Below are 21,185 nucleotides of genomic sequence, written 5' to 3'. Positions count from 1 at the left end.
GTCTTAACCACTGTACCACCAGGGAAGTCCCCTGAAATGTATTTTGGAGCAGGAATCACAGATAATATACTGATGGATTGGGACTGGCTGAGGAGCAGGATTGGGATGGAAAACCAAGCATTTCCTTTTGGACATGCCACATTTGAGAGGCCAAATATGGAGTTGGAGATACTAGAAGTGGGAAGGTCATTGGAGAGGTCTGGGCTAGACATCAAAGTCCAGAAAGCATCACTTTAGAGGTGATATTTAAAGGAGTGGGAATGCCTGAAACTACCTAGGGAGAAAGGGCAGATGGGGAGGAGAACAGGGCTGGAGTACTTAAAGGTCGGGGAGATGAGGAGGGGCCACAAAGAAACATGAGGAGGTTGGGCTCAGGAAGTTAGAGAAAAAGAACAATCTGAGGAATGTGGGGTCAGAAGCCAAGAGAGGAGTTGTCTTCTTTTCTTTCTTTCTTTCTTTTTTCTTTTTTTTTAAAGGATAGAGTGGTCTGTAGTGTGGAATGCTCTTGGTGATGGAACACAGACAATACTTTTAAGAAGGTTTGCTGTGAAGCAGAGTAGAGAAATGGCTGTAACCAGAGGCATAAAAGGCAAAGATAAAGTGATGGGAGGATTTATTTTTCTTTTAATATAGGAGGTACTAGAACACAGATGTGACCCAGTGGACCATGAGATCTGTGGTCCATGAGGTAGAGGAGAAACAAGTAAAAGTGACAAGAAGGGGCAAGTGTAGATCAGTTCAAGGATAGAAGTGGGAGGGCTGATCCTTAAAGATAGGTGGGATATTTTTCCTCCATTTTCAAAGGAGAAAAACAGACAAAACTGTGCAGATGCAGAGAGATTGTAAATTTTGGTAAAAAGCCAATAGGCATCTCATGGAGTCCCTGTTTTGGATGAAGTCTAGGATTCATCTGTAAACAGTGTCTGTATAGAGAAGGGGGATGGGGAGTTTGAGAGAAGTAGGGGAAGTCTGAGTAGCTATCTCGGGGTGAGGAAAAGCACACTTCCTGAGGAAATGAAATTGGATGGCCAGGCAGTTTGGAGTTCCCATCTGGGGCTTGCGATCATGAAATTTATGTGAAACTGGCCAGCCCAAATGTAGAGAACTTTAGTTCAGTTATCCAGCTGCTTGAATCCTGGCATGGAATAGGGTGATGCTTGGGTTTGGCCAGACTGGGGCTTTACCAGAGAAGACAGGGGAAGGAGAGAGAGAGAAAGCCAGGAAGTTCAGAGTATTTCTGAAAATTCTATGGACAAGGAGGCAAGTGAAGATGAGAGGGTACCAAGGATAGTGGATCCGTTCATGGATTAGAAGCCTCCTGAGGACAAAGAAATGTTGCAGTAAGGATTCTGGAGTAGGTGAGTGGAGAGGCTAGGTGGCTGTAGGTGGAGAGCAGGAGGCTCAACGTTGAGATTTCAGAGGTGGTGCTGCAGTTTCTAGGGATAACAAAGTCCACGATATAACCAATATAACCGCTGGCTGGGCAGCTGAGGGGTGGGGAAAAACTCATCGGAGTTACTGAGAAGCCAGAAATGCTAAGGATCATGGGATCTTTTTTACTTTTATTACTAACAAAAAAGTCCCCACTAGGCAGCAAGAAATCAATGCAGCCCTTTTAGTGCTATTTTTATTCATACCTATGGGGAACCTGCTATCTACTTTCTATGGATACTTTTGCCTTCTAGATGCTTCCGAATGTTTGCTAGCACCACCTTTATCAATACATGCCACCATCCTACACAGGAAGGGTGCCAACACAAGAGATTCCATAGTTTAAATCAATGGCTTAAATTTCTTTACAAATTATGTAATTTCAAAATTGTTGTACCAAATTCCCTTATAATATGATTACAGTATATCTGAGTAGCAGTTGTCCCGAAATGGGATACTATGTGAAAACTGAAAAAGCCCCCATTTTCCAGGCCTGTAAGGACTGCAGAGCCCAGTTTAGGCAAGTGGAAGTTTGAGAAAGACTTGAAAAAAATACCTAGGAAATAGGTTGTTTTCATTCCTTGCTCCTTCTTTTATTTTTGAATATTTAAAAAAAATTTTTTTTTTTGCTTTTGTTTTTGCTCCTTTTCTTGTCTTCCCTTTCTGGCCTCACCTTTCTACTCTATGCTCTTGGGATGAGTGTTTATTGCAATTCCTTGTTGTAATTTATATATGAAAACATTTGCATCAGTAATACAGATTTTTCTAGAATGCAAACTCTCTAAGGGCAGAGACTTTGTTTTGTCCACTCCCATATTCCCCCAAACCTAGAACAGTGCCTGGCACATGGAGGGTACATAATCAATAGTTGCTGAATGGATGAATGTTTATTGTGGGAAACTAGAAAATACATATAAGGAACACGGAAAAAATACCTCTTCAACAAATGAGAAGTCTCCTTTGATCCTAGCATATAGATAACCCACTAAACCCATATTTTAGTAAATATCCTACTAGACACATAAATGCATATCTACGTAAAGGTATAAAGAAATGTCTGAGAATGATAAGCACTAAATTCAGGATAGTGGTTGATTCCTGAGGGTGGAGGGAGGAAAGACGATGTGAATGAGAAAGAGTATATAGAGAGTTTCAGCTGTACTGGCAATAATTTATTTCTTAAGCTAGAGGGTGGGTACATGGGTGTTTATTATATTATAGTCTTTGCATACCTGAATTCTATTAAATCTTTTCATATTTTTAAACTGATCACTATTTTGTGTTTTTTGTTTTTTTTTTTTGGCTGCGCCGCTCGCTTGTGGGATCTTAGTTCCCCGACCATGGCCTGGGCCATGGCAGTGAAAGTGCCAAGTTCTAACCACTGGCCCACCAGGGAATTCCCTGATCACTATTTTGAATCCTGCCTTTTCTCACTTATTTCTTATATGCACTTTATTGTACTAGAGATAGGTAAATTATTAGTAGTAAATTATTTCTATGTAGCACATCAACTTCATTTCATAGAATTACAGTATAATTTAGTTAACCACTTCCCTGTTTTTTGGTTTTTTTTTTAAAAAGTATTTGTTTATTTATTTATTTATGGCTGTGTTGGGTCTTCGTTTCTGTGCGAGGGCTTTCTCTAGTTGTGGCAAGCGGGGACCGCTCTTCATCGCGGTGCGCGGGCCTCTCACTATCGCGGCCTCTCTTGTGGCCTCTCTTGTTGCGGAGCACAGGCTCCAGATGCGCAGGCTCAGTAATTGTGGCTCACGGGCCCAGCTGCTCTGCGGCACGTGGGATCTTCCCAGACCAGGGCTCGAACCTGTGTCCCCTGCATTGGCAGGCAGACTCTCAACCACTGCGCCACCAGGGAAGCCCCACTTCCCTGTTTTGAGACATTCATTCAATAAATAATTTTGGGCACTCGGAGGCCAAGATATTTAGGTTGTTGCCACTTTTTTTTTTTACTGTTATAAATGTAATCCTTTATTAATGACCCAAAGGTCAAAGGGCTTGATTTTCTCTCACTGTGAGTGAGTAAAATGTAGGGAGGTAATATAGAGTAAGATGTGCTGACTACCTAAGAAGTATTTAATCAAAAAACCCACAGGAGAAGGAAAGTGCTATGGACTGAATGTTTGTGTTCCTCCAAAATTCTTATCTTGAAGCCTTAATCCCCAGTGTGATAATATTTGGAGGTGGGAGCCTTTGGGAGGTAATCAGGTAGAGTCCCCTTATAAAAAGAGGAAGAGCCCAGAGCTCACTCTCTCTGTGCCATGTGAGGATACAACAAGAAGGCAGCCATCTGCAAACCAGAAGGAGAGCCCTCAGCAGACACTGAAACTGCTGGTACTTTGATCTTGAAGCTCTCAGTCTTCAGAACTGTGAGAAATAGATGTTTGTTGTTTAAGGCAAAAAGCAAACAAACAAACAAAAAGCCAACGCATTATTGTCTTCCACTGCCATGTACACAGAAAGGTTGAGATTTCTCCATACAGTGTGACATTCATGGACCCAGAAGCCACTTGAGATAGCCTAGCGAAGGTGTTGATCTCCTAGTGGAGAGCCTATGTTATGTACAAAGGTCAGATTTCTTTCTTTGTTTGGATCTAACTTCTGTTCCCCCACAAGAAAGGAGAGAGGGCAGGGCGACAATGACTGTGTTCCTCACAACACTGAAACACTGAATTCACGACAAACCCAGCCTGAGCCTTTGAACTGAATTGATCAAGTTTTTAATCAACAACTGACTTGACTTTCTTTTTCCACTCACCTGATGATTGAACTACTGATCAGTTGAGTCAGCTCCTTTGAGCAGGTGATATGTGAGCTGCAATCATTATCCCAGCTGATTTGAATCATGTTCTGCATCCTAGCGTAGTAAGGAAATCAGAATGAGCTGTAAGTTGAAGAGATCTATGAAAAGGCCTTTCTCTGTTCAGTAGACATAAAGCATAACTTTTGTTTCTGAATTTGATCATTTTGGATATACTTTCAGGCATGGCGTACGCTCTACTAGCTGCTGTTCCTGTTGGATATGGTCTCTACTCTGCTTTTTTTCCTATCCTGACATACTTTATCTTCGGAACATCAAGACACATCTCAGTTGGTAATTATAAGCATATACAATTCTATTTGTTCACATTTAACGTGTTTGGGCTATATTATGTGTGTTCTGCTTCCATATCTTTGTTAATGTTTTCTAGAGAGATAGGGCATCAGTGTTTTGCCCGCTTTTCCTATTCAATGATGCAATGGTTCTTAAGTGTAAAGTGTAAGCTTTACACTTAATCCCCTTTTTTTTAATGAAGAGGAGAAAATTGAAAGATTGTTAAAAAATTGTAGCCTACCTTCAAATCTTAGCATGTTTTGCTTTTCAAAAATGTAATAAGTTTGACTCTATATTTAGAAAGTGTTCTAAAATAAAAAATGACAAGGGAAAAAAATCTTCAAGAGGTTCTGAACCTGCTGTTTTACTAGATTAACTTAGCTTTTACTAAATTATGTTCATCAAATACATATTCATTGTCTTATTAAAGAGCATATTTATTTTAAGTCACTAATATTGGAAGACTGGCAAAATCGTGCCAAAACAATTTAGAAACCGAGCTTGGCTGTCCTTCTTGGTATGGCCCAAAATAGATTTATTTCCTGAACTTCCTAAAATTTGAATTTTCTTCTGCTAAAATGTTCTAGTAAATGAGTGTTTTAATGCTATTTTGCAACGTTGACATTTACACTTGAGATAACTTTTCGCCTACATCCATCTGCTGGCTAGACATGTCTACCTGGGCAATCCTTTTGAAACAAATGCAGCCATCTACTACTATATCCCCAACCCATATCCTTATCCTTTGTTGTATTTCCCCCAGTGTCTGGCATGTTGCCTTGTCTATAAAAGGAGATCAGAATGAGGTTATTGACTAAAAGAACTTTCTCACCTGGGAGAGTAGATCAGTATCAAATGCATGACGAGGTGAGGAACACAGAAGCTGATTTTTTTCTCTTTGGTGTTCTATACATTTAGACACTCCGGGTTACTGGATTTTGGTACTGAGCCCTCCCAGCTGTTAAAGCCTTCCATGATCAAAGGATAGGATCATCATCATCATGGATAAAAACATCAGTAGTGAATGGAGCAGCTGCTGAAAGAAAAGTACTTTTGAAACGTAGAATCTTACAGACTGGCATTTGATATGAAAAAATTTGTCTTGGAAAGAGAAAAAGAGAAACTCTATACTCCCTTTGCTATTTCTTTAACCTAATTTTGATCAAGTGATATTGATCAAGGTCCTTATCTCCACAGAGATCAGGACGTTGGATGCTCTAGGAAATGAACTTACATGGAATAAAAATAAGATGGAACAAGTAATGACTCAGCTAGTATGCCATTTCTGCCAGGAAACCTTTCTTGACAACTCCTCCCTCCACCCCCCCATGTCCCCACCCATATACATGAAGATCACACACAGATAGGTTAGACACCCTTCCTGTGTACTTACAAAGCAGCCTGAAAGCTGTATTACAATGACCCACCTACATGTCTCTCTTGCTCATTTCTGGGTCATGAATGCCTTGAAGCATCTACTTTTTAGCTTTTTTTTGTGAACAAACAGTATTTTCCCAATCACAGCTAATTACTTCACACATCTTTCTAATCCTACGTAGACATGTTGAGCCTAAACATTTGCAATTAATAATAATAATTTTTAAAAGTTTTTCATGGAGGTATAGTTGATTTACAAGTGATTAATAATTATTAATTGATAAGAGACTTTTTTCCCCCAGGACCTTTCCCAGTGGTCAGTTTAATGGTGGGATCTGTTGTTCTGAGTATGGCCCCCGACGAACACTTTCTCGTATCCAGCAGTAATGGAACTACACTGAATACCACCATGATAGACTCTGCAGCTAGAGATGCAGCAAGAGTATTGATTGCGAGCACCCTTACTCTTTTGGTTGGAATCATACAGGTAATGGGCTTACAAGGAATATATAGATTGGCATGATTTGTATATGAAAGAATTAACTGTAAAGCATGTGGACTTGAAGATTCATCTAAAAGCAAAACAAATCAATTTACCGACCCCTCAAAGTTATTTTTTAAGTTATATTGTTTTAGGTCAGGTGCTAAAATAATCAGCAAGCCCCCACTTATTAAGGCTCACTTAATCATCAAAGTCAGAGACAGAAAAAAAAAAGGCAGAAGAACATGTGTGATTCAAATGAGAATAAGAGAAGGGAAATGTGCCAGAACGCATAAAGAGAAAAAAATGTTCTGGTGAGCAGAGCCATGGAAACTGCAAGTCACAGAAATAAGCTACATGAATTTTTCTTTTCTTATTACATATCTACAAATACTTTAAGGTTCGTACTACACATGGTTTTCAAATTTTAGAGTGGTGGAGGAGAGAGAGCATTAAGAAATTCAGATTTCTTTCCTACAAGTATTTTTGTGTTATCGGCAGGCTACCAGAGTTTTAATTGGTGTTAAGTTTAATTCATTAATAGTTCAAAAGGGTTGATCCTTCTCCCAGGCAAACATTTAATTTTTCCTTCCTTCTTCTTGTTCTAGTTGATATTTGGAGGTTTGCAGATTGGATTCATAGTGAGGTACCTGGCAGATCCTTTGGTTGGTGGATTCACAACAGCTGCTGCCTTCCAAGTGTTGGTCTCACAGCTAAAGATTGTCCTCAATGTTTCAACCAAAAACTATAATGGAATTCTCTCCATTATCTATGTAAGTGGTGCTTCTTAATCCAGGGATGGCTCACTTTTCCTCTTGAACTTGAGTCTGGAGAGTGTACGTTCCTCCGTGCCATACTTTGGGAGCCACTGAAAACATTCTTCTCTGAAAGAAGCAGTAGAATCAGGGGTGACATTGAAAAAGGCAGATTTTGCAAAACATTGTTCTCAGTTGATCAAAATGGTTTCAGAAGTATCATTGCTCTTAAAAATAGTAACGAAAACAAAGTGCTACAGTGAAGACTGGCCTGGGAGGCAGCAGACTTGAACCCCATTCTCAATTTTGCCTCTGCTAAGCTAAGTGACCTTGGACACGTGGTGTAGGACAGTGGCTGAAAGCTCAGTTTGGATGAACGGGATTCATATCCTGACCCTATTATTTATTATTTGCACTATTACATGAGCAAATCACCATGCCTCAGCTTCCTTCTCCACAAAACGGAGTTGGTAGTAATATCTACCAATTAAGTTAAATAAGGATATATGAGAAGCACTTGGCCTAGGGGCTGGCATATAACAAGTACTCAAAAAAAACAAAGTGCTATTTTGAAATTATTATTTCACATCTCAAAGCTTCTTTTCTGTTTTATTTATAAAGTGAAATGATTGGAGATGTTTCTCTAAAGCCCTTTTTAACTGTGAGAGTCCATAAAATGCATAATGTAAATGTCTCAGCAATTATAGACGAAGAGGAACATTAGATTCAGAGATGATTCAACATGCAAAAGAGATGCAAAAGAAGGAGGTAGATCACACTAATTAGATTTGAAAAAGTTCTTGGATCTAAATGTATGTTCTGTATAAAGCATGTTATCAATGCTTGAAAAATGGTGGTAATAGTAACATGATGTCACCCTAGCTTGGGGAGAATGATACAAGGCAAATACAATGCCAGCGTTAAGAATGAGTTTGAGTCCTTTAATGACCCATGTATTAGCTTCTAAAATGATGTAAGGCCATGCATACATATCTAAAAATTAGTGAGGTGGACAGGAATTTGCTCAGGTTCACAGCAGTGCCATAATCCCACATTACTCTGTCCATTCAACAGACATACCGAGTGCCTATTCCAGGCCAGATGCTGTGCTAGGCAGTGGGACTAGGTAGAGGAGGCAGTTTAACATAGTGATTAAGATCATAGACTTTGAACTTCAATAGACTTGAGTTAGAGTCTTGGTTCCACCACCTATGACCCATGTGATTCTGGGCATGTCATATTTAACTTTTCTAAGCCTCAGTGTTCTCAGCTGTAAAATGGGGAGTAATGAGAGTAGCTGCTTGTTAGCATTCTGAGGATTAAAAATGAAAATTTGTGTAAAGCACTTAGTACAATACCAGGCTCATAGTAAGAATTCAGTTCATTATTGTTATTTTCATTATCATGATGATCAGACCTCATGGAACTTACTGTTCACTTCCCAAGGACCCAGCCTATTAGCAGCTGTTTTATCATTCATCATTATTTCTGTCATTGTTGATTTTTTTCCTACCAAGACCTTGGTTTGCTTTGAGACCTTCTGACTGCCTTTTTCTGAGAGGCTGTCTCACTTTTGCAGTCCCTACACACCATATTTTTTTTTTTGCTTTCCTACTTTCTCCATCAACTGTTCATTCATTTATTCCTTCATTGTCATCCGTTCATCTTTTCAATAAGTATTTATTGAAACCTGCCACGTGCCAGGCACTGTTCACTCCCTGTACAAACCCACTTACTCCTGAATCCACCAAGACACCCCGGCTGAGTGTGCTCGCCTCGTCGTGTAAACATCGCTAGGACTGCATCCTCACAGATCACAGGAGGCCTAGGCCGATGGGTGACCTGGGTCCCTGGCCGCTGCTGGACTTCTGCAGACAGGGGACAGAAATAGTCCTTCTGGTCTCCTAGGACTATGTTTAAGATGAAGCTTGCTGCAAATAACCCCACTTTCAACAGAGAGCAAAGCAACCAAGAAACACTAGAACAAGGTCAAAAATAGTTTTTAAGCTATTATGTGACTTATGTCCTGTTGAACAGTATTCTTGAAGCCTCAGGTTAGAATGTGTTACAGAATTCTGCAAGCAATTCCTCCCAGGCCAGCCAAGTTGGATAAAGATACTTCAATCATTCTTGTGTGAGGATGAATATAAGCTTGCTCCTCTGGAAAAAAAAAAAAAAAGAATCAGCAGGTCTGGAAATAATTGCATAAGGGTTGAATGAGCCACTCAGTACCTGAACAGAGACTTCTGCTTATGATATTACCAGTTGCGATTATTCGTGAAAGAATCCTTCAACACATGTAGGGCAGCTGTGGATTCCTCCAGGAAAGACTGTATGATTGTTGTAAGATGCTGTCCCTGGAATGTAGTTAACATCCCTTTTGTTATAAGCTTGTGCTCTGGATCACCTGCCTGCTCCTCCCTCCAAAAAAAAAGGAAATAATGAATACAAGTAATGGGAGGAGGAAATATTGGGAAAGAAAGAAAAATAGAAACTTGTTTACTAATGCCAGAGATGCTGGGTACAAGAGGCAGAAAGGAAAATTGGCAGAATTCAGAATTAGTAATACTCAAGCTACCAGGTAACTACTCAATCATGTAAGTAAATCACACAGTCCATTTCAAAGTGGTTATGTTTTCCTACCGTTCACTCTGAATGGTTTGTCTCAATAGACAAGGGAAGCCTTTCTGCTTGCTGACTAAATTGACGTTACCTCCCCATTTCTTCCCCTAATGAGGAGGAAGACCACATGGAAAAGTTCTGCCATGGTGAGAGTTTTGAAAGCTACCACTAAGCTCGATCAGATTCATTACTTCGAATCTATTTCAGTATGTAAAAATGAAGCCATTATAAAAGGAAAGTAACATTTTAAGGGTTGATCTTATATATGCAACAGAAGTTCTGGTAGGAGGAAATGCCGGACAGCAAGGGCTGATTATGAGGGATTTGTTATATTCATAGAGATAAGATGAATTAAAATAAATTTGGCACCAAAAGTTAACCAGTGAATTTCCTCATATGTAATATCAGGTATAATTTTTTTTTTTTTTTTTTTAAACATCTTTATTGAAGTATAATTGCTTTACAATGGTGTGCTAGCTTCTGCTTTACAACAAAGTGAATCAGTTACACATATACATATGTTGCCATATCTCTTCCCTCTTGCATCTCCCTCCCTCCCACCCTCCCTATCCCACCCCTCTAGGTGGTCACAAAGCACCGAGCTGATCTCCCTGTGCTATGCGGCTGCTTCCCACTAGTTATCTATTTTACATTTGGTAGTGTATATATGTCCATGACACTCTCTCACCCTGTCACATCTCACCCCTCCCCCTCCCCATATATAATTTTTAACTTAAGGCTTCATATACCCAGAAGGAAGAAATTCTGTAAATGAAATGGTTCTAAAATTATCCAAGCATGATAGGAAATATAGTAAAATATTACCCATTCTGAAAAGTTTCATTACCTTGATTTGAACTGGTCAGAATACTAGGCTGAAATATGGAATCATAAGTATGTCCATATTTTAAACACATATTAGTAAGTATTTTAATAGTAAACTAAATTAGAATTACTTTACAGTGCTTTCTTAAAGTCTCATTTCTATATCTTTGAGTACAATCTGACTACTTCAGTTTATATGGGTGAATTTTATTTCCACATAGATTAAGCTTTCTATTGTAGAACTTTTCATAAGAGATTCTGAATAAAATCAACTATACTCCAATATAAAATAAAAATTTTAAAAAAAGATTCTGAATAACTACTCAGTATAGGCAATTAATATATTCATATGCCTTGTTTGATGCAATTGTGTAATATAAACTGATCTTGGTTTTTGCAACTCATATTACATTTTTAATACACCACAGGTGCTTTTTCTTCAAAGGTCTAAGTGACTCTCAAAGATTACATGGCAATCCTGTAGTGATCACTTTGTTAAGGCGAAAGTTTTTAGGATTGGGATAGGTATTCTGATTGTTCTTAAGTTTGAATATTTCCATCTTGCGTTGAGAGTAAACCTTTATTGTATAGACAATTAATTGAAGTATTATATCTAGCTCATGAATTAATCAGGGTCATCATCAGAAAACTGATTATGTAAAGGGCCAGACAGCAATACCTTCAAGACTCTGAGTTGTGTAGGGCTGTTTACTGCTATGGTAAATGCCTTAAATTCTTGAGTTGTGTCCGCTTGTGGTAGTAGTTTTTTTTTGTTTTTTGTTTTTTTCCTTTTTCACCCTGCTATCACTTGCGTCATCTTGTTACTATCAATGTATCTGCCTCTAGCAATTTTTACTGACTCTGGAAAGCAGACAAAGTAAATGTGCTAGTATTGTGTTTAAAGCAAGGGCAAAAATAGGCAGTGAAAGTCCAAGAGGCTTCCTACAAGTCAGATTCTCGAACTCTTGTTCAAGCACTTGGTGGCATGTATTTTGCTTGCACAGTAGCTTCTCCTCTCATTCCCTTACTCTTGAATGTTTTCCAAAGAGGTGGAGGTTGCTGGCAAGATGACTCCTACATTACTCAGTGAGCACTATACGTAACTGTTACCAGATTGTTGTTATAATTATTTTAAGTAATATTTTATCTTCATATAAAAATATATCTATAAAAGGACTCATTCAAAGAAAGGTAACCTTCACTGGGAGATTAGTCGTCTCGAAGAATTGAGGAATACCTTCTAAAGTCATGCCTTCTACAGGACTGAAGTTCCTATAACAAAGATATTAGTGTTCTCCTCCGGGATTCTTCCTTGCTAATCTCCCTTGATTCCCAGAAACCTCCTATTTACAAAACGAAACTAGTTTTTCTTGAGCTGTCTTGTCTGTCCACTTGGAAAGAGTTAGTTTTATTTAAGTCACCTTAGTTCAAGTTTGAACTAAGTACCAAATTAATTTCCAAAAATTTATACTTGACCTATGTATCAATTGAATAGCTTTTCTTTGCCATAAAGAATGGATCAGTCCGTATGTAACTACATATGAAGAATTTTAGGGATTTTTATTCTCACCTGTATCATTCAGGTTTAGTGAAGAGCTTTACCTAAAATATTGGTTAACTGGGACTTTCGGTTTATCAGTTTTTAATCTCAATAATACATATCAACATGGTGAAAATTAGGTCACTTAATAGCACCTGTAAAACCACTTAAGCTATAAACTTTTAAAGCTTTTCTGCAAGCAAAAGACAGTATATAATGATATATTTTCTTTTAAAAGATCCCATTCTTATTGTAAAAAATACAGATAAGCAAAAATAAGAAAGCAGAAATCACCCATACTTTTACCACTTCAAGTTAACCATCATTAATAACTTGGTATATATATTGCAAAGATTGGATGTCAATGGTCTGTATATTAACCAACACATTTTTATAATTTTACATGAAATTCTTAAGTGCTCTTTGATGATGATATGATTTTTCATACGGGAAGTATATTAAAAAATTTCTTTTTACAGACTCTAATTGAGATTTTTCAAAATATTGGTAACACTAATCTTGCTGATTTCATTGCTGGATTACTCACCATTATCATCTGTATGGCAGTTAAGGAATTAAATGATCGATTTAAACACAAAATCCCAGTCCCTATTCCTATAGAAGTGATTGTGGTAAGTAGAATGTGTAATTAGAAAATTCAGCATTAATTAGTTTGATAAGAAAGGAATTGTTAAAACAAATGGACTTTTTTTTAAACCTCTTTTGTTTTATTTCAGACAATAATAGCTACTGCCATTTCATATGGTGTTGACCTGGAAAAAAACTATAACGCTGGCATTGTTAAGTCCATCCCAAGTGGGTGAGTATGGAGTTCCTCTTAGGCAATACTAATATATTGTCAGTACTTTCGGTTTAAATGAAACTTAAGCTTCATTTCATTGGTCTTATTTGTGTGTGATCTTAAAGAAATATCCATTTGTGCAAACTATCAGATAAACAGTATGTGTGTAGTTAAAGATCAAGCCATTTGTTTAAAAGCGACCCGCATATGCTCTCTCTTTTTCTTTATGTTCTTAACACGTGGCAGGACATGCACTTTTAACGCCAGATTCCTGATTTAAACTCACATATACAATTACAGTATACTATACATACTGTAGAATCATGGTTAGTAACATTTATTGTACTGAGAACAATCTGCTTAAGGAAAAAGGGACATCTGGCCTAAATTCTCCTCCATTTAGTTTAATCCATCTTAGATAATAATTATATCATTTGTGCCTATAAATAAAGTGCATTATCTCTAAGGGAGGTTTGATATATTTGATAGTCTGATGAAGTAAAAGAGTAAAGAACTAAGGTTCTTTGTCTACTTCTGTCACCATCTAGTCCTGTGGCCCTGGCGGGTTCTCCTATGACACAAAGAGAATGACAAACCACCGAAATCTCAACTTGAACTTGCTGTAAAGCACCAATGAGATCGCTCATAAAGTGCAAAGTGGACCAAGGGCCCTACAGTATAATTCGATCATATGACATTGAAAAAGAAACCCAGATGTTTATTACATTTGTAACATAAACTTATAGCATCTATGACTAGACTTGCTGTTAGATAACTAGTAAGTACTGGTTTCCCCTACCTTAATAACAGCTGAGGGACCTGTAACAGTCTGTTTCTCATGCTCTTAATAGAAACTCCTCAGGCCAGCTCAGTCCCTGGGCTTATTCCACAGGGAACTGCTGCCTTGCCATTGGGTTAATCTTATGATTTCTTCTAATCTGTTCAAAAAAAGAAAAAGAAAAAGAAAAATTACAGCTGGCTACATGGGGCTTAACTTACATATCATCCTTTCTGGTGTTTCTCAAACTCACTTTTTTTTAAGAATCACATGAGGCCCTTGTTAACACAGATTCCTAGTTCCAACCCAGAACCTATGGAATCAGGCTTTCCAGAGGAGGGGCCTGGGAATTAATATTTTTCAAACGGGCTTCAAGTGATTCTAATGCTCAGGTAAGTTTGGGAAACTTTACATTAGAAGATCAACATTTTGATAGTGAATCCTAATGCTGGTATAAATTTAGTGATAAAAAGATGCAGTGTGGCTATTTGAGTTATGGCGTTTTCACCCTAACAATTAGATTGAGTAGTTATAAACAGCTACATAAAAAATATATTTTATAGATCCCTGCTGTCAGGCTTCCTAGGGTGTAACTCTTAGAGGAGGTCCATAGCAAATGCCCTGTCCCATAAGTCCATGTTCCATTAATAGATTTAGGGAACTCATTTTTGCTGCCCTAAGTCAGCGGTCCCCAACCTTTTTGGCACCAGGGACCGGTGTCATGAAAGGCAATTTTTGCACCGACGGGGGTGGGGGGTCGGGTGGGGCGGGGGATGGTTCAGGCGGTAATACAAGCGATGGGGAGCAGCAGATGACGCTTCGCTCGCTCGCCCGCCGCTCAGCTCCGTGCACAGGTACCGGTCCGTGGCCGGGGCTTGGGGACCCCTGCCCTCCGTGATCCCTTCTGACCCTATCCAGAGCTTTCCTGGCTGCTCTCCTGCTGAGAATGGATCTGTAGCCTGTTGCTCTTGGGTTAGTCAAGTTGCATCCTCTGACAGACCGCCTGGTGTGATTGGTCAGCTGACCTAACCTGCCTGGCCCCCAGGACTCAAAGCTCCTCCCCAAGGGCAGTGATCCCATTTGTCTCGTGCAACTTTTTGGTAGCACTGAAACAAGTCTAATAACGTTAACAAACCTGAAAAAGAAAGGGTGCTGTGGAGAGATTGGAAAAGGGCAAGGAAAGGAGAGAAAGGTGAGTAGGACGAAAGGAAGAGGAACAAAGAGAAACACTGTGCTACCCACCTCTTCATCCCCTCCCCACGTCAATCCCCCAATAAGGGAGTAAAAGCACGGCCGCCGCCGGCAGCTTCCTTTCGTCCCATTGAGGGCCAATGCCATATGTCAGTATCGCTCAGGGCCCAATGACACTGTCCCCAAAACTGTGACCACTTGCCCTACTTCCCTACTCCCTTGCTTGGCCAAATATACAATTTCTGCAAGTCCGGTCAGCTTCTGAGTATCCCACTAGGATTCACCTAAACGAGGAGCCCTCATTCTCTCACTGACCCTTTTTCTTTTTTGTTGTTGTCTTTTGTTTTTTAATTTTTACTTTTTGGCCGCACCGCACGGTATGTGGGATCTTAGTTCCCAGACCAGGGATCGAACCCGTGCCCCCTGCATGGGAAGCCTGGAGTCCTAACAACTGGACTGCCAGGGAAGTCCCATCACTAACCTTTTACTTAACCAGCAGGCTCTAAGAGGGTCAGTCAGATCTTGTGACCCAGGAAATCATCTAATATCTAACATTCATACCTGGACCTACTAAATGACCTTGAGCAGATCATTTCACTTTTCTGGGCCCCAGTTCCGGTATCAACAAAAAGAGAGGTAGATTCACCAATTTCTAGGATATTAGATTAGGATATTAATTTGGATAATATTAGGATATTAGCTGGCTCTAGATTTCTATTGTTTTCTATAAGAATCTTATTTCTACTCTACTACTTCCCTCTAATTATAGGCGAAAAAAATATAGTTTCCTATTAAAGGAACTTCAGGTGTGAGGTAGGTCAGGGAGATTGGCTTTTGTTTTTGTTTTTTGGCCAGGGACCTCTGGAATTACACCATACGGATAGTAATCAAGATATAGGTACAAGAAAGGAATCCACCCCCCACCCCGATTTTCATATCTGGGGACAATTGCAGGCTTATAAACTTGTAGATTTATTTCTTTATACAGTTGGTAGAGTAGATCTGGTTTTGTCAAACAGTAACTGTTTGATCCCGCACCTGTTGGGATGTCTTAATCATTGTGACTTTGGAGCATTATAATTACATACATTTAATCTTTTTTGGACTCAAGAAGATTTTAAATATCATGGCTCTTAGAATGGATTTTCCACTTAGCTCTTTTAGCATCTTACATTCTTTGTCTCTTTAACAGACCTGACCTCGCCTTGTACAGGGTAAATCTCATTTTATGGCTAGGATATCTTTTAAATTCAAAGACCTTTAAGATGAAATTGTGTAAGGAGAAACACTAATGTGTGAAATGGCACAGCATGGGATTGTATGGTATTAAAAAATCAGTAATGGGGCTTCCCTGGTGGCGCAGTGGTTGAGAGTCTGCCTGCCAATGCAGGGGACACGGGTTCGAGCCCTGGTCTGGGAGGATCCCGCATGCTGTGGAGCAACTGGGCCCGTGGGCACAACTACTGAGCCTGCGCGTCAGGAGCCTGTGCTCTGCAACGGGAGAGGTCACAGCAGTGAGAAGCCCGCGCACCGCGATGAAGAGTGGCCCCGCTCGCCGCAACTGGACAAAGCCCATGCACAGAAATGAAAAAAACCCAACACAGCCAAAAATAAATAAATAAATTTATTTTAAAAAAAAAATCAGTAAAAAAAAAAAAAATCAGTAATGACAGGCTTTTCTTGTCAGAGCGTAGATAAGGCAGCATCTGTAGGCTCTCAAATAGCGGACAAAGGAATCAGCCAGTGAGATAGCACCAACTTCTGATTGAAACCTGTAAAACCAGGTGCTACCACTTATGCATCTCACGTACCTCTTGCCCTCTTGGATCAAGTCCTTTCATTTCTGACTTGTGGCTGGGTTGATAGAGCATTTGGTGAGGTGGGGGAAGAGCATTATGGTCAAATTTTCACAGCATTTTTCATTTAAAAACTCACTAGGTTTTTGCCTCCAGCGATTCCATCTGTGAGTTTGTTTTCTGAGATGCTGACTGCATCATTTTCCATCGCTGTGGTCGCTTATGCCATTGCAGTGTCTGTAGGAAAAGTATACGCTATCAAGTATGATTACACCATCGATGGGAACCAGGTATGGTCACTCTTTTGCTGAACTGGTTTTGTAGGGCTGAAAATAAGAAGAAAACGTAAATGGGAAAGATTTTTGTTGTCTGCTAAAGAAGGGATTGGTTTCTTCCACCCATCTTTATTGAGTTGGTTTCTCTCCTGTGTGTGCTAATTTGAAATTATTTTGAAATATGCATGTTGTATCACTTAATTTTTTAAATATATTTTACTGTTTCTTTATCCATATTTTATTATATGTCTCTGAAAGATAAGCATGTAAAAAGCAATCGTGATACATCATCATATCTAAAAAACTAGCTGTAATTCCCTAATACCATCTAATATCCAGTCAGTTTTCAGGTATAACCACAATATCATTATCACAACTAAAAAAATTAACAATAATTCCTTGATAATATGAACTATCTAGTCAGTTTTCAGATTATCTTACAAAGTTTTTTTAAACAGTTGATTTATCTGGTTAAGTATCCAAACAAGCTCCATGTGTTGTATTAGCTTGATACATCTCTTTTTTGTTTTACATTTTTTAACAAATTTTTTTTTAATTGGGGTATAGTTGATGTACTATATTATATAAGTTTCAGGTGTACAACATAGTGATTCACAAGCTTTAGAGGTTATACTCCATTTATAGTTCTTAGAAAATATTGGCTATATTCCCTGTGCTGTATGCATCACTTTACTTTTTTTTTTAATTAATTTTTATTGGAGTATAGTTGCTTTACAATGTTGTGTTAGTTTCTACTGTACAGCAAAGTGAATCAGCTATACGTATACATATATCCCCTCTTTTTTGGATTTCCTTCCCATTTAGGTCACCACAGAGCATTAAGTAGAGTTCCCTATGCTATACCGTATGTTCTCATTAGTTGTCTATTTTACACATAGTATCAATAGTGTATATGCATCACTTTACTTTTTAAGGAATAAGTTGAAGTAATCCTAATTTTTAAAAAGTTAATTCAGTTAGGTCATAAATAACATTTAAGCTTAACGTATTAGATTGGAATAAGAATTCTTCATGTAATCTAGTATCGCCTGGTAATTTTTTTTTTAATGACAGCTATAATACGGCAAAACAGTGCAACAAACACCAATGATAATAGTTGTGACCACTTTAAATTGAGGTGGTTTATTGTGCAATTACAGGTTTCCCCTGCTACCCAAAAGTAGAGCGTTTCTATGAAAACTTTCTTAAGCAGAAATGGCAGGAAAGTGAAGAAGCAGTTACCTTAGGACACATCTTGCAAACAGATGCACAAAATCCATTTAGATGAAGCACAGGTGCTCACCAACACAGTTCAAAGCGATGGCGGCTCGATGCTGAGATGCTGAGTGTAGTTCCCGGGGGAGGAGCTTGGTGGTGCCACTCTCCCTACTTGGGGGGCATGCTGCCTCTATAAGGGCTCGCTACAAAACAGATGCTTTTCGCCCTTTTTTGTAAAAGTGAAAAGCCCCTTGGGATTTCTTTCAGTTAGCAAAAACAGGTACTAACATAGGTCTTTCGTAAAAGCCAAGTGGCGTAAAGTGAACTTTTGAAAAGCAGGGGATACCTGTAATAGATACAGGACGGTTTTTGTAGCATCTGATACCTGTAATAGATACAGGACGTTTTTTGTAGCATCTGATACATTTACCAGGTGAGCTGATTTTCCACTGCTTGCAAATCTGCAAGTATGGTTGGTTTCTGAAAACACAGCATAGCAATTACAGCAGTTAAATGATTAGTACTCAATAAGAATAATAGCCCTCCTAATCATAATACACTTCATAGCAAATATCCAACCACAGAGAAAATATTTTATGTGAGAGTTACTGATATGCCACTCACCAGGAAGTGAAATAAGCATTTGAGCAAAAGATCAGTCAATCTTAAAAACAACTGAAAGCAGTGAAGCCTCTCTTAGGCTCTATGGAGCCAGAAGTCCCCATGTCTTCCAAGGGCCCCAAGCACCTTTAATGGTAAGAATTAAACTGGGACTCCCAGGCAGGGTGGGCTTGAGAGTTTGCTTTCTTAATGCTCTTCCTTAAACACTTGGCGAGGGTCTTGCAAAGATTTGATTTGTAGCATCACTGCCATCCAGTCTCTCTCTTAGGAATTCATTGCCTTTGGGATCAGCAACATCTTCTCCGGATTCTTCTCTTGTTTTGTGGCCACCACTGCCCTGTCCCGCACCGCCGTCCAGGAGAGCACTGGGGGAAAGACACAGGTATGTAACAGCGGTGTCATAATATCCATCTAGAATGATGGAAAGAATGAGTCAGGGGAATGGTGGCTCAGAAAGGCTTGCACAAGAACTCAGCAGGATGATTAGCCTTTGAGAAAAGAGAAACTTGTACTTCCTGGTCTGATTCCACCTGGGGTCTCTCCGTCTCCTTGACAGTGATCCATCCCTTCCCTGATAAACTCTTCCACAGCAACATTTATGGTTTTCTGATGCAACAAGTCTCAAACCATTTTGTGTCAGTGCTCAGCTGGCAGATAGCTCCACTTACTTGCTTTTCCAGGGACGAAAACAGTTGACAAGGAATCAGTCATGAAGAATGCTGATTTTTACCAATTTGTTATCTGGGGATAGAGAAGGCCTAGTAAGAGCACTCTGTGGCTTAGTGAGTTATTCTATTTTCAGGAAAATGAAAAGCTGTGTATTAGTGAGTTATTCTATTTTCAGGAAAATGAAAAGCTGTGTATTTACATTTCCTTTACAAGGATCAGGAGCTTCGTCCAGAGGCGTTGGGTCCCACAGAACAAGTTTGCTAGCCAAGGATATTTTTGTTGTAACATTTTGGCATTTCTTCCTGAGCAAGACTTTTGTTCCTAAAGTTCTGAATGTGGGTTTCATCTTGCCTTTTAAATGTGGTTTTTAAGTTGTTGCCTTCCCCCAAACCAGCATCCAAGTTAATCTCTGGAAAACTCCTCCTTCAATGGGCCAGAAAGCTCAGGAGCTGTTCTCAGGCCATTCTTTCCAGCAGGACATGAGTCAGCTAGGCCAAACTAAGTAGATGGGGGTGAGGGGCAGCTCAGGAATTGTGTTTCTGTTATGCCTGAAGAGTTTTCTCATCCCAACACAGAAAGAACTATTATTTAAGAGTAAAAAGTACATTGAGACTATAAAGGAGAACAACAAATCCAAAGTGAATAGGGTAACACACACACACACACACACATACACACATACACACACAGAGAGAGTCTTCAAATAGGGTTTTTTAAGGTAGAGACACTTACAAATAAGTACAAAAGAGAGAAACTGAGAAAATGAATGACTCCAACAAGGAAGTTGCCCAGGGGGAGCCTGAACTGTCCCCAAGGTGCCCATGATGCTCCTTTACCATTTATAAAGGATCTTGGTGACAGGGTCAGAAGAACTGGCCTCTTCCAATTTCTTGGCTCCCGTTCAACAAAAATTTAGTCTAAATTTTCAGAATTTTTCTGTTTAAAATTGAGTATTCTTTGCTTTTTTCTGCAAACATTTCCAGCTTTGTGAGAGCAAATAAAACAATACAGCCTCAAACAGGAAGCATAACCAGAGATCTGTGGTCAAGGGGAAGAGGTTGGAGGTGATTGCCAGAGTTGTACCTGTGGTTCAGGGGGTAGCTGTCAGCAGTGAAATTTTCTGCTGCTTCCACTGGAGATGGGGCCCTGACAAGCTCTCCAGGGCACATGGCTGTAGGTGGGTGCAGGCAGATCCCCAAGTGCTGATGTCCATTCTTTGCTGTTACTTCCAGGCTGAAATGGGCACAGTCCCGTCCATCCTCCCCTCCCCTCCTAAGAATGCCCATGTAAAGTGATTCCTTGGCAGAGGGTTTGGGGATAATGGTGTTCTGGTAAGCTAATACCCCCTGCAACACACTGGCATGTATTATATTTAGGAATGAAGGATGCCAGGATTTCAGTACTGAAGAATGAAACAAGCAGAGAAATAGCTTGATATTTAATTACTGAAATGTATACTAAGTTCTGGGATTAAAAGTCTAAGTGTCTGGACTGAAATCCAGGGACTTGTGACCAGCTGAACTGGCAGGTCTTCTCCTGTTGTGTGGCTTCTCATGTTTTTTTTCATGTTGGAGCCTCAGTTTCCGCATCTATGCAATGGGGATAATAATCGTATCCGCCTCATAGGGATGTTGTGAGGATTAAATAAGAAAATGTTTATAAAATCCTGGCACTCACTTGTAAATGTTGATGGTT

At 39.3% G+C, this 21,185-nt stretch overlaps 1 protein-coding gene across 1 annotated transcript in view; it reads left to right on the top strand.

Moving 5' to 3' along the window:
* The window catches only part of SLC26A4 (solute carrier family 26 member 4), a 47,559-nt gene that overhangs the window by 4,317 nt on the left and 22,057 nt on the right, over positions 1-21,185 (top strand). Inside the window, exons 3-9 of the mRNA XM_061197592.1 lie at positions 4,430-4,540; positions 6,220-6,404; positions 7,007-7,171; positions 12,620-12,772; positions 12,878-12,960; positions 16,850-16,997; positions 19,090-19,203. Of these exons, the coding sequence (XP_061053575.1) occupies positions 4,430-4,540; positions 6,220-6,404; positions 7,007-7,171; positions 12,620-12,772; positions 12,878-12,960; positions 16,850-16,997; positions 19,090-19,203 (959 nt within the window). The remainder of the gene's footprint in view (positions 1-4,429; positions 4,541-6,219; positions 6,405-7,006; positions 7,172-12,619; positions 12,773-12,877; positions 12,961-16,849; positions 16,998-19,089; positions 19,204-21,185) is intronic.

The sequence above is a fragment of the Eubalaena glacialis genome, chromosome 8 (genome assembly GCF_028564815.1).
Source record: "Eubalaena glacialis isolate mEubGla1 chromosome 8, mEubGla1.1.hap2.+ XY, whole genome shotgun sequence".
NCBI lineage: Eukaryota > Metazoa > Chordata > Mammalia > Artiodactyla > Balaenidae > Eubalaena > Eubalaena glacialis.
This window is presented reverse-complemented; position numbering and strand designations above follow the sequence as displayed.